This window comes from Pteropus vampyrus, unplaced genomic scaffold (genome assembly GCF_000151845.1).
Source record: "Pteropus vampyrus isolate Shadow unplaced genomic scaffold, Pvam_2.0 Scaffold35, whole genome shotgun sequence".
NCBI classification, from domain to species: Eukaryota; Metazoa; Chordata; class Mammalia; order Chiroptera; family Pteropodidae; genus Pteropus; species Pteropus vampyrus.
Genome location: NW_011888816.1, coordinates 4,295,689 through 4,309,547, shown reverse-complemented (window position 1 = coordinate 4,309,547; position 13,859 = coordinate 4,295,689). Strand labels below are relative to the sequence as shown.

General features: G+C 46.3%; 1 protein-coding gene across 2 annotated transcripts in view; it reads left to right on the top strand.

Moving 5' to 3' along the window:
* Positions 1 to 2,883: 2,883 nt before the first annotated feature.
* ENTPD3 (ectonucleoside triphosphate diphosphohydrolase 3) overlaps positions 2,884 to 13,859 on the top strand; it is a 31,193-nt gene continuing 20,217 nt past the window's right edge. Inside the window, exons 1-3 of one of the 2 annotated variants that reach the window (XM_011357400.2) lie at positions 2,884 to 3,020; positions 3,825 to 3,876; positions 7,561 to 7,688. In XM_011357400.2, the coding sequence (XP_011355702.1) occupies positions 3,837 to 3,876; positions 7,561 to 7,688 (168 nt within the window). In that variant the 5' untranslated portion in view covers positions 2,884 to 3,020; positions 3,825 to 3,836. The other variant, XM_011357401.2, reaches the window with a different exon arrangement.

Sequence of the window (13,859 nt, the reverse complement as noted above, 5' to 3'; positions counted from 1 at the left end):
AACTGCAGTTTATCTATACGATAGAATATGATACAGCTTATTTTTGGCTAAATCTATAGATTACGATGTGGATAAATCTCAGGGGAATAAAACCTTTTGAATGAAAAAGGCAAGTGGTGAAAGAATAGAATATACAATACCATTTTGTACACTTTTTAAGGCAAAAAAAATTAATTGGTAGAAGTGGATCTTTGAATGTCAGGCTGAATTTGGACTCACTTCAGTAGGCAGTAAGAGCTCATTGTTGGATGAGTGGGCCATCAAAAGATTTGAGCAGGAAACCCAGACCTCTGCTATAGAAATCAGTCTAGCAGATTCTGAACCTGGAGTCCACACTCAAAATTCAGGAGGCTTATGTCTTTGCATGGGGGGAAAATTACATTTTTTTCAGGAAATGGAACGTTTCCTTCGATTATGAGTGTGATCAACAAAGCTCAATGGTATTGGCAGAACCTGTGACTGTCATCAATAAAAAAAATCACATGTATGTCATATCACATTACAGTTATGGTAGATGTCTTTAAATATCCTTTATATTCATCACAGCATTAGATCTGCTGCTGGATCTCGTTACTTAATGAGTTAATAAAGAAGCACGCATATATTACATTACAAATTTGGTTTTTAAAACATTTTGCAAATGCATTTCAGTATAAAGTTTTCCTTTGTAAGTCTATGTTTCATTTTATACATTTAAAAAGTTATTCTGAGAATGTCCATCAACTTCGCCAAACTGCCAAAGAGGTCCGAGCACAAAAAGTGAAAACTAAGTAAGATGGTAAGAGGGGAAGGTGGCAGCAGGTCCCTGGAGGCTGCTGCAGCCATCTGAGCTGGTAATAACATGGCCCACCAGGATGAGGGGTGAGGATCAATCCCCTGAGTGTCTGACTTCTTTCCTGCTCAGCCCCAGCACCTAACACTGTACCTGAAACATAGAAGCCACCAAGTCAAATTTGTTTAATGAATGAAAAACAGAACTGACACAGGCGATTGTGATGTGGAATATACTGGGTTGGTACAGTGAATCGGCTTATGAAGCTAGAAAGAACAAAGGGTCAAAGGAGATGGGAGCTGTTGCATCCACACCCAGCTGCGTTCTAGTGACGCCTGGCACTACAGCGGGGGGCAGGAGGATGGAGACTTGCAGGGAGCCCACTGCAGGTAAAGGGTTCCTTCATCTTCCGAGTCTCCAGATGGCCTGAATCGCCCTTTGGACTTGGTTTTCAATTTCACTTATCTTGTTCCAAATTTGCTTCTTCTCTTTTATACGTGGGACTCTTGAGCCATTGTTGCCAAGCATATTTGTCAGTCTTCCTGAATGACTTCCACAAAAGCCAGTTGGAACATGGCTTTCCCCAGCTCAGAACTCTTATTGCAGGGGACATCTTAGCCTATATGAAACCATGCAGGCAGGACCTAGATCTGCGGCCAGAATTATAAAATTAAAGGAAAGACCATTCATAATGGTTAATTTAATGTGTCATCTTGACTGGATCATAGAATGCCCAGATATCTGATTACATAGATGTGGCAGGGTAGGGGGAACTCACTCTGCCTGAATGTCTCCGAGCTGGGACATCGGTCTTCTCCTGTCTGCAGATTTGGACTCAAATTGAAACTTACATCATCAGGTCTCCTGGTTCTCAAGCCTTTAGACTCAGACTAGAATCACACCACTGGCTCTCCTGGATTTCTAGCTTGTCAACTGTGGATCCTGCGACTTCTCAGTCTCCATAACCACACAACGCCTTATGATAAATCTCTTCATATGCACGTCCTGTTGGTTCTGTTTCTCTGGAGAACCCAGACCGATGCAGATGTTTACAAATGTCAGATAGAAATGTCTAAAGCCTCCTCTGATGAAGGGGTTATAAAACCGTAAATTCAGAGAAAAATCGTTTGCTTCTTTGGCTTTACTTTTTGCCAGACAAACAAAAGAACCTCAAGAAAAATGAGGTAATGAATTTCAGTAAAATTTAAGTTTGGCTGAAATGGTGGAGGTGAGGACTGCTTTGGAGGAGAGCAAGAATTAGGATTATCTGGGGCACGTGCTCACACACGCATGCGCGTGTGCGTGCACACACACGCAATCTAGCTTGGGACCTTTCTTCCTGGGTTTAGAGGCGCAGGCAGGCCCAGGACGTGGCGGGGGGCCTTAGCTCTTTCTTGCAGACAATCAGGAGCCACACCAGGAGGGTGGTCCAACATAAGCCAGGTTCAGCCTCTTGCCAGGATCATTCTCAGGGCCCTTGGGGTCATTCAGGGGGCCTGGGAGGCTGCCTGCTGCTGCATTCAACACAGACTCCTGGGGCATTTGAGTTGTTGCAGCCCATGCTGCATTTTTGACATCTTTCCTACTTGGCCTCTTCCAGGCAGTGCTCGTCCTAAATTATGACCTCTTGACACCCATACACGATGTGGTAGGGGAGAGCATCGTTCCCCGGGAATGGCCAGGGCAGATATGCTGAAACGGCGGAGAGAGGGTGCCTCGGCATTACTTTGGGCGTTTGGCTGCAGGTGACCCAGGGATCAGCCTGCCTACTGGCCTCACCCCCAACATTACAGGTGTTGTCTGGCCTCCGCTTCACGGAAAGTCCGGGCGCAGGGCACACCTGTGAGCGCCCACGGAGTCCCAGGCTCTGCCCTCCCCCACTTCCCCTCCACTTAGGGTTGGGGGAAAGGAGGAAAGCAGAAGACAGATCAAAAGGTTCTCGTTTTTGATGGAAATGAGGGAGGCTGGCAGTGGACACCTCTCCACATCCCCAGGTAGGCCCGGGCGGGATTAGGGTGGGGTCCCCAGGCCTCGCAAGCCCCACCCCCTTCTACTTCAGGTGGAGGTGACGTCAGAGAGAACTGAGAGGGGGAAGGTGAAGAGGTGCTCAGCCTTGACCCGGCCGAGGGGGCGGTCCCCGGCCACGCGCGCCCCGCCCCGCCCGGCCTCCGCAGAAGCCTCAAGCACGCTGGCCGCCGGCGGCCACTGCGGCAGCGACAGTCGCCTTCCTCCGGTCGTCCGCGCGCAGGTGAGCACAGGGGCTCCAGCCCCGGGGCCGCCAAGGAAGGAGCGGGGAGCTTCGTGAGGCTGAGAGCTGGAAGGGAAGGAAACGTAATCGGATTCCGCAGAGGTCTAGAAGTGGGGCTGAGGGACGCGAACCCCAAACCCCCGGGCGGCGAGGAGGTGCTCTCTGCCATGCTCTGAGAGGTGAACGTGTCTTTACCGAGCGCCTCTGTGGGTCCCGGGATGCGCTGAGCGCTTAGATGCCGGCGGCTGTGTGGAGATTGGGGCCTCCCGGATCCTGGGGCGGGGGCTCCCGGGGGGCCCCACATCCTCTCCCAGTTGTTCCAGCAGCAGAAGATACCCCCCCCCTCCCCGGGTTTTGAAAAGGCCACCCCAGGCTCGCGGGTTGACGACCGCACACAGAAACCTTCCTTGCTTGTGTGCTTTGAAGAATCGCCCTGCCTCAGCCTCGTGCCTGTCAATCCGCGCAGGATTTGTTCTGTCGGGGGTGTTCCGTACAGGTGGAAAAATCTACAGGGGGGGAAAAAAATAGACTTGTTTTTGAAAACATTTTTTCAGTTTAAAATTTCAGCAAACCCGTTCTCTCTTTCCTTGCATTTGAAGCGACACTTGCGTGTAAGCCCCAGCTTTGGGTCTTATCTCTGAAGTTCTGGGTTGACCGCACCGCACCCCACCCCATCCTACCCCACGTTTCCCCGTGAGGTTTTGATTTGGAGGAAGCGGGTTTGTGTTTTAACAGTGTGCAAGTGTTTTGAACTTAAGTCAGGGGCCTTGGACACATTGTCCTTCTGTGTTCTCTCACCTGCAGCTGGAGGAAAAGATGTTCACCGTGCTGACACGTCAACCTTGTGAGCAAGCAGGTTCGTATCCCCGAGTGATTTTGTCCAATTACATGAGAATTTCAGCTTCAGCCCACAGTTTCTCATCCGTATCCCTTGCAAATCATTGTTTAGCCTTTTTGGGTTGAGGCTCAGTTGCTCACTGGGTTTTCATCTCAGGCATTCCTCAGATAAAAGTAATGCTTTCCATCAAAGCTATGCAAAACAAGGACTAACATGCACGTTTCGCTTAAACGGTTTTTCCGGTTTGCATAATCCATTAATTTGGCCCTTGTGGTTTCCCTTACCCTGCTGTAAGATTTGCTTTAGAATATTGTTGATTTTGTGATGAACTTTAAAATACTTGGGTCTTTCCTCTATTTCCATCCAAGTGTTGTTGCTGGCACAGCGCCTACAGCATCCCCTCCCCTCCCCCATCCCCCGCCCGCCATAGGTCAGCATTGTTACTGCTGATACTGCAGGCACATGTGCAGAATTCTCTGTCTCTCTCTCTGCCTCTCTGCCTCTCTCTGCCTCTGCCTCTCTCTGTCTGTCTCTGTCTCTGTCTGTCTGTCTGTCTGTCTGTCTCTCTCTCTCTCTCTCTCTCACACACACACACACACACACACGCACGCGCGCACACACACACACACACACTTCCAAGCTTGACCCCCCTGCCTGCTTCTGGAGCACCTTCTGCAGTTGCTCATCCGAAAGCCCAGAAGGCTCGGGCTCCTCCACTCTCAGGCAGGCAGTTTGTAATGACCGTGTTTGTACAGCCAATGACGGCACAGCTCTAGCCCCCGTTCCCCAAGCGAATGAGACCACGTCTAGTCCATTTTGCTTTGTGACAGGTTTTTCTGCCTGGGCAAGGGTTTGCTTAAGGTAATCATAGCTTTTTACCTAAAAAACTGCTGAAGCACAGAAGACTTAGGAGCCCAGCATATGGCTGTGGTCAGGAGACTGCTTCCCTCCCGCTTCCCTCCCGCTTCCCTCCCAGTGGACAGATGTTTTTAGTCATACCCTTAAATTGGGTATTCTTGTCTTGCAAAGGATATGATTTTAGGGTAGTAGGGGCGATTTATATAAATCTTTTTGTTATCGTAAAGGAAAATTGTACCTAAGGAGCTGGTTTACTTTGATTTCCAGGTTTTCCCCTAAACACTTGAACTTTTAATACATATACTAAACATCACACGTAGAGACTAACTTGTTACATTCCTTCCAAAGAACAATTTTAACTTGGCAGATAGAACCTCTCCTATGTCTAGTTAGAGGAAAAAAAAAAAGTCCCTTAAACTAACACTGACATGTGGATTCTTTAAAAGTTAATGCAAAGTTTGCCTCTCTGGATAAACTGGTTTCTGTCTGGGTTCATGTACTTTTTTACAGAATCACAGGAAAGTGAGCTAGGACCCCTTTAGAGACTCTGAAGGTCAACTCCATGGTGGTTATCCCCCCTCCAGTTGCTATCACAAATGATTCTGCAATGAGTAACTTTGTATATAAGTCATTTTACACATGCGGGACTAGTTCTGTGGAATAAATTCCCTGAAGTGAGATTGCAAGTCAGATAATATACACATTTTGCAATTATTGTGAGTAACTATTGACAAATTGCCCTTCACTGATGCTGTGCCAGTTTAAATTCCCGATGATGAGGTAGAAGAATTAAGGCATTGAGTGATGACCTTGACATCAAGAAGTGTCTGTGGCAGCATCTATACTGCAGGGGTCAGATGGGACAGAAAGAGATGGCTATTCTGAGCCACTGAGACCCGCTGCATGACTGGCCACCCCAGGTAGTGAGTATTGTGATATGGCTGGATATTGGTTCTGAGTCTAATGCTATTATGGTGGTATATACATGCCTTTTTTTTTTTCTTCCAGAAAAAAGTCTCCTAAAAATAATGGAGTAAAGCATAGGTTATGATGATCTAAGGGTAACTGTTCTGAAATAGGACGGAATCGACCCCATTTCTGTTCAGTATAACTTTTCTACAGTGATGGAAATGTTCCACGGCTGCCCCGTCAGTATGGCAGCCACGAGCCACACGTGGTTATCCAGCACTTGAGATGTGGCCAGAGTGAGGAACTGAGTTTTTGATTTTATTTAATTTTTATTAATCTACTTTTAAGTACCCAATGGTGAGAGACATACTGGGATTCTCTGAATCCGGTGATCTTCCTGTTATGCTAGTGTTTATCATATTTCAGCCATTTGGGTGTCATCATGTACATTTATGCCATAATAGTTCTACCAAGACTGTTATATAGTCAATATTTTAATTGCATGTCTTTTTATCTTTTTAAAAAATTAAGTATAACTCCCAAAACTAATATAATATTATATGCCAACTGTAATTTAAAAATAAAAAAATATTTTAAAAAATTATGTATAATTTATATATAGTGAAATTTATATATAGAACTTAAGCTGTGCCTCTAAACTGGGTATTCTGGCCTACCAAAGAGATATGTTTTTAGGGTAGGTATAATTTATGTCTTTTTTTTCCTCACGTGAAATTACACCTAAGGAGCTGGTTTCCTTTGATTTTTAGGTTTTCCCAAAGGACTTTGAAAGATTTGACGAATTTTGACAAATGCATACACCCATATCATCCACAATCTTATTAAGATATAGAGCATTTTCATTACCCTAGAAAGTGCCCATGTGTTCCCTGAATCCCTTCTCCCGACCCCCAAACAATAACTGTTCTGATTTCTATCACTTGCCCACTTTAGAATTTCCCATAAATGGAATCATTTCAGTATAGTACAGTACTAGCTTCTTTCTTTCTTTTTAAAAATCTAGTTGCCACTTTATGAAATTTTCATTAGCCCACACTTGTTTCTTAAGACTCAACTAAGTATCTCTTAGTAATCTTCTAGTTAAGCAATATTAGTTTAAAGTTAATAAATAGACATAGTTTATGATGGTATATAACATATTTTTACACAATATATATAGAATAATATATCTTTACTTAGGGGCTATATATTTAGTTTAAGATTATTCACGTACTTTATTTTTTTTTCCTTTTAAATGGATAGATATAGTTTACATATTATGATTAAAATACAAATACCAGAGATTACATGACCCATTTGGGAAGAAACCCATGGATTGGGGTCTAGATAGTCTTTGTGAAGATGCAGGTGACACCTTGTGCCTTCACTGTAGGTACAGGAAAAATGACTGAAGGTGAATTCTTATTGGGAACTCAAATACTTTAGAAATTCAGACATGTCACCATTTGTTTGATAATAAGTGACCGTGTACTGATCTTTAAAGTAAATCATTGATTATATATGAATTAAAGTATTAATTTTTTTTATTTATCTGCGATTATTTTTAAATGAAATATTATGTCATCTACTTTTTTTTTCAAACATATCACCCCATATTTTTCAAATGTACATTGAAACAAATGTTACTGTAAATCATCTCAGAGACCAGGAGTAATATGCATCGCATACGTTAGGAAATTCCACAAAGCTAACCACGCATACCCGTCCTGCAAAGGCTGTTTTAGTTCACTCTTTGGGGGAATGATGAATGGGTATTGGAGCCCAGTCGCTGCTCTGCCTTAAAGGTGTGGGTCTCACGAAAGTCTCACGGAAGAAGTGACGTACACACATAGCACAGGCCATGGATTCTACAAAGAAGGCCAGTGCCTTGTCCCTACTTTCCTCTCACGTGTCTTCTGGGTCTTCCCGCCTTAGGCCTCAAGGCCCTCTCCCGAACTCCAGCCATTGTCGCCTTGGTGGTCTTGCTTTTGAGTGTTGTGGTGCTGGTGGCTATCACCCTCATCCAGATTCACCAGAAAGAGATCCTTCTTCCAGGACCAAAGGTAAGCGTGAGGGGATTGGCACCGAAGGGGAGAAATGAGCTATGACATCAATTATTCCAAAGTCATGAGTTAGACGATAAGAAAACTCTTTCCCCTGCCTCCAGCTGGAGCCGGGAAAAGTGGCTTAAAACCCAAAGGAGAAGGTCCAGGCATGCTGGGTTTGCGATGTCTGAGGCCACGCATGGACAGTAACGACACTTCCGAGGACTCTATGGTCTTGCTTTGACCCCTGACTCATGGAATCGAGGCTACACTTTGTAGCTAGTAATTACAGATGGCTACCAAAGATTCACCAGCTTGTGCATTCCCCCAGAGCATACATCTGTCATCACGAGGGGTGATTAGGGGACCCGGGCACCTCTTCCGGCCTAGCCTGGGCGAACAAAAAATCGAGGACTTGACAATGTCTCCGTGAGCTGTGTTTGTGCTACTTCTCCTCAGTCTAGACCTGTGCCATGATCCTTCTGACTCGAGCTGAAAAAATTACTCAGGACCTTGTGCTCACTTCCAGAGGCCATTCTCAGCCCTTGATAGGTCCATCCTCAGATACCCTCTTATATGACCTCTGGGAGCCTGAGAATCATATATATCGCCCCAGCCTTGGCTGTAAGGATGATGGGAGGTGATCCCATGAGGGACTGTCAAATGAAAGGTGAAGAGAGTCAGCGAGTCCTTCAATCAGTAGGTAGAGGTCAGCATACTTGTCCTGTAAAGGGCCAAATAGTACATATTTTAGACTTCTAGGGCCATTCATAGTCTCTGCTGCACGTGCATCCTTTTATTTTTGTCTTCTTATGACTCTAAAAAAGTAAAACCCTTTTTTAGCTCGAGAGACCTATGGGCCAGGTAATTAGGACCAACTATGTTATTCGAATCTCATTTAGCATTTACACTTGACCTCACGAGTGCTTTCTAACATCTTCCTGCTGTCAGTGACTGTTCGATGACTACATCTGAGATAGAAGTTTTTAAAAGATAAGAGACTAATATTGCCTGGGCTCTGTGGATGAGTTTGAGCCGCCGTTCCAAGACTACCTTTCTATAGGATGAAAGGAAAATCTTTAGATAATGGCATTTAGTGCCTTTATTTAAGAATGTAGTTCATTTTATTTAAGAATCTCAGCCCCCACGAATAACATGAATAAAAAGGAAAAAGAAACCTCATGTAACTGTCCGATAATGAGAGGGAAACAAATTATCTGGTTGTCCAAAGGCATTTCGAGAAGCTGTTTTCTCAAACTCCGGGCACTGCCTTCTTCTATAAACTATATGAAATCAGGATTGCAACTGAGAGTAAAACCATCTTCTTATACTTTGTAAGTTGCTCTTCAGTTTATTGAGCACTTTTTCTGGAGTAATCTCATTTAACTCTCGTGCCAACTCTAGAAGGCGAGCAAAGCAAACCCTGTGACCAGTATTTTACAAGTGAAAAAACATAGATTTGGCCAGTAGATGGCAAGACAGAACTGAAAACCAGCCCCTTCTGTTCCCAGGGCTCTCTTCAGTTACCTGCCACCTTCCCTGGTCCTGAGTTCTGAACGGGGAACCCGGGAGGAGGTGTTGCCTTGTGATAAGAGCACATGTCCTCGTTGGCATAGGAGGGAAGGTAGGGAGATGAGTGCAGATGCAGGAAAGTTTGTTGAATTGAGGGAGAGAAGTTTTTCCTGATTAGCGGGGAGGCTAGTCCTGCCCTTAGACCTGAGTAACTGGGGCCCCTGCCCTGGGCCGCGTATTTCAAAGGGACCTTTTACTCCCTCCATGGGACAAGGGAGTATGCTCTCCCAGAGTCACGGTTCCTCTTCTAGAACATGCTGTGGTGCCCGGGGCCACCACAGGATCTGCATGGGCCTCCTCCAGAGATCCAACCTCACCACTGGTCTGAGGAACAGCAGAGAGGCCACTGCTTGCAGGGAATATAGACAGAGGATGGACGTGGGGTCCGAGCTGTCCCACCTCTTACGGTCAACAAACAGGTGCACGAAGCTCTTGACTCTGTAGACTTGCCAGGAGTGGGAAGAAGACAGGTGGAGTGGGGTGAGCAGGACAAAAGTTTTCATTTGTAAAATTTTCCCTCAGGCCCTACAAAAGTTAGGCATGGGCTGGTCAGGCGGTTGGCAGCTGCTGACTTCCACTTATTCTGGGGTGTAAGTTTATACTTACCTCTGTTCATACTGGGGGACATGGAGGAAGTAGATAGAAGACCAGAAGAATGAACTGAGTGGAGAAAGGAGAATCCCGGGCCATATGGAGGGCCACGGTTTTAATGCTGCTGTCTCAGGTGGGTTCCCCCAGGCAAAGAGGCATGTGACAATAGGACACCTGAGGTTGGCCCCAGGAAGCATGGATACGGGGAGTGGGGAAGGGAGACAGGTTGCCACTGTGGGCACCTGGGGCTCAGTCCTGCTGAGGATGCCACGGAGTCACCGAAGAAGGCATCTCAGGGTTGTCCTCTACCAAGGGACATGCACAGAACACCTGCCTGCCAGCTGGGCTGCTCAAGAGCTATTTACACACCACTTCCGTCAGTCATCAGCTGAAAGGCTGCTCCCTGGGGAATGTTAACTCTGGTACTCCTGGTGCATTGTATGCTCAGGCCACTAGAGATAGCCTTCGGGCAGGTAGAAAATTCCCGGTTGGACATCACGGTGGTGAGGCCTGAGGGACTGTGGGCAGGGAAACCTCAGTGACTGTTCCACGTAGATACAATTGTTATTAACCCCATTCTGCAGATGAAATAGAACAGACAGAGCGAACAGCTGCCCTCGATTCTGCAGATTGAACATAGCAGAACCGGCCTAGAAGAGAGCAGAGAACACCGGCCTGAAGCAAGGGTTGGATCAGAAGACGTGCCTTCGCCAATTAGCAGACAGTTCAGAGGGGATGTTTCAACTCTTCAGAATCTTGCTGTCTGTCAGTCCCCAGTCACAGTCGTAGGGGACAGGAAGTTGTAGCGTTGGAAAACTGGCTCCGAAGGCCCATTCTGCTTAGTTGGGTGGATTCGATGTGAGAGAGGCAGACGTTCTAGGCCAGTGGAACCAGCCTTGAGAGAGAACCTTCCACGTGCAGCTTTTCTCAGGGTGTTGAGAAAACTTTTGCACGGTGTGCTCGAGGTGGGAAGGGAGATTGTGGGGGTGCAGTTGAATGACTGTGAGGGCTTAATCGTCATGTTCATGTTTTCCTGCCAGGAGCCCTGCTTCGCCTTGGTGTGCACCTGGCAGTTGGTTGCGAGGGGCCAGCTCCACAGTGGCCTCCCTAGGGGCGGGGGCTGGAATGTGTCTCAAGCTCTCATGAAAGGCCATGATATCTGGCAATTAAATCCAACTTTGGGTTACCTAACCTTGTTCTTATCTGAGGGCTGACATATCCGCAGCCCCTTATTTCATTGTTACAGGTCTGATCTGCTCTACCAGCTGAAGAGTAAACATGTTGTTCACTCAGGTCCCCACCAGCTTTATGATCATTTGAGACCTGTATCTTCCTCCTGAGGCTTGATGGTCCTCACCTCCAGTCAACAATTGTCCAGAAGCCCTAGAGTTTCTCAGTCCAGCATGATCAAAACCATTGCCGTTGCCTCTTGAGGCTACACAATGTCACTGTTGAAGAAGGGCCTGCATAGTCTCAGAGTTTCGGGGGCAAGCAAGGCTTTTCTCCTGTCACCTGTTCAGGTCACATTAGTTCGCCATGTTGGGTCACTCTCCTATGCTTGGCTGTTACTCTCCAAAACACAACCCCCGGGCCAGCCTGTGTTAAAAGCATTCCCTTCCAACCGTCATCAAGCCTGGATCACCAGCCTGGATCTCTGGGGCCCGCCCTGGTCTACCCCTTGAAGAGTGAGAGTTGGATAATTGGTTTCTTCCTTTCCAGAAGGAGCCCTGGCTTCTTAACCTCCCCTCCGGTCAGATCTGCAGGCCACTTAACTAAGAGTTTGCTTTCCGGAGACGTTTTGTCTGAACAAACACAGTCTGCCAGACCATCTCAGGCACCTTGTTTACTGAACAGTCAGTCACCTCATTAGACCTGGTTTCCTTGGAACTCCGTGAACGTGTGGGGGCTACGAGTACAGGGTTGAGAGCCTGTTAGGCCCAGGCTTATCCCAAGTCTGTGACCTTGGGCAATTACTTACCTCTGTGAGCCGCAGTGTTCCCATCTCTCAAGTGGGGATGATGATAACACCTGCTTTATAGATATAATAACGCTAAAGCACTTTATGCAGTGCCTGGCATATTATAAGCACTCAATAAGTGTTTATTACTATTACTATTTGTATCATAGTGATGATGGTGATGATGAAAAACAAACCTAAGAAAGCTGATCTTACGATCATTGCTTTTGCTTTTGTCAGAAGCTCACACAGTCCTTAAGTTTTGGACCATGGGGTCCAATGGAAGACTTTATTTTTGGTTAAGCCTCTGAGTATGTCTTCAGTTCCATATTCAAGCCATATTTTTTTCTGACACTGTGTTAGACAGCGGGTTACTTACTGTTTCCCATCCCAGCATCACCTGCCCAGCTGAACGGCGTGAGATTCTTCCCCCCTTCCCCACCCTCCCTGGAACGACACCAAGTTCCACCGATCTGGGCAAATGAACTCTGAACACTCATTAAAGATCCACTTTTCCATGTTTGAAAATGCCAGTGAACGATGGTAAAGGTGGTTCATTGTTAGACAGAAGTAGCGTTGGGCCTCACGGCCGGACCCTGTCAGCCCTTCAGCGGGGGCCTGGTGGGCAGCCATCTCTCCAGGCTCACACAGCGGAGCCCATGGCCGCCTTCCATCCTGGCAAAAACTGGACTTTAGCTGGAGCCACAACAAGAATGGACGTCCTTCCTTCCTTCTGATCTTGACCCAGCAACCCTGGCTTCATACACAGGGAAAATGCATGCTTCATGTAGGGTTGGAGTAAAGATTAAGGGAAAGGCAGTTACCCCCTGGAGTCACCCCCTTATTCTCTCTTTTCCAGCTTATGGGTCAGTACAGGCATGGAGGGGCCCATGCATGCTGATCAGGTGGACAGCTGGAGGGAGGAAAGAAAGCCCATGGATAATGTAGAGGGCCCGCTTTCCTTCTTGCCTTCTGTTTCAACCTGTGCTTTGGTCTCATGCTGAGGCTCTGCCTGGAATGGAGTGTGAACAATGCCTCCTTTATTTGCCAGGGGAGGTGTCATGTCAGGATCTGATCAGCATTCATCGGACTGAAGGGCTGAGATTAAGAGGCTGTCCAAGTTCAAATACCAATGAACACAGGATGTTCTGTCTCATATAATGGAGAAGCACTGATTCGGGAGCCGGAGCAACATTTTTTTTTTATTTGGTCCCATTTCAAATGAAGCAAGAATTTGTGATAGTAGAAAGTTGGAAACCTCCTAAATGTCAAGAATCAGGGAATTGAGGAAATAAATTATTGTACATCTCACAGTGGATGCGATGATTGTACTGAAAATGGTGATATCCGTCTATGTTTACAGGCATGGAGAGATATTCATGATATAATTTTAAGAAAGAATTATGTACAATATAATGGAAAGGATTATGTACAATATAATCCTGTGTCGATTTCAAAACATAAGTCTAAACACATATGTATTTATGTAGCTGTATGCTACATAAGACCATTAGGAAAGATATATAACAATAGTTGATTTGAGAGGTGTTACTTACTTTTCTTTCCTTTTTTCCTTGCTTTGTTCTTTTGTTTATTTTGCTTTACTGGTTTTTTAATATATGATAGTAGCCTGTATTTATTGAGCAGCCACTAACCATTAGGCATTTGATCTCCTACTTAATTCTGAAAGTAAGTTGTCTAAAGATGAGAGAGACCAGAGAGGTTAGGCCTCTTACTTAGGGTCATAAATGCAAGAATCTGTCTGACTTGGCCTGCTCCCAGAACCCAACTTCATCTTCCTCCCTGGGCCAGCGTTGGTGGAACCAGGGAAAAGCTGCCACCCAGAAGGCTCAAATACCCGGAACTGACTCCAGGCCCAGCCAGATACTGGCTTGGGTCAGCATTACTCATTCAATCCCCACAGGCTGCGAACACACGTTCTCTCCTGGTCAGGCTGGTCCAGGGCCTGGGCTGGGCCACACCTTCAGGCGAAGCTTCCTGGTGCCTGCCTCAAGCTGGGCGAGATGGTCTGGGGATCCCAGGCTACTCTGCTGTGCACAGCCAGTCCC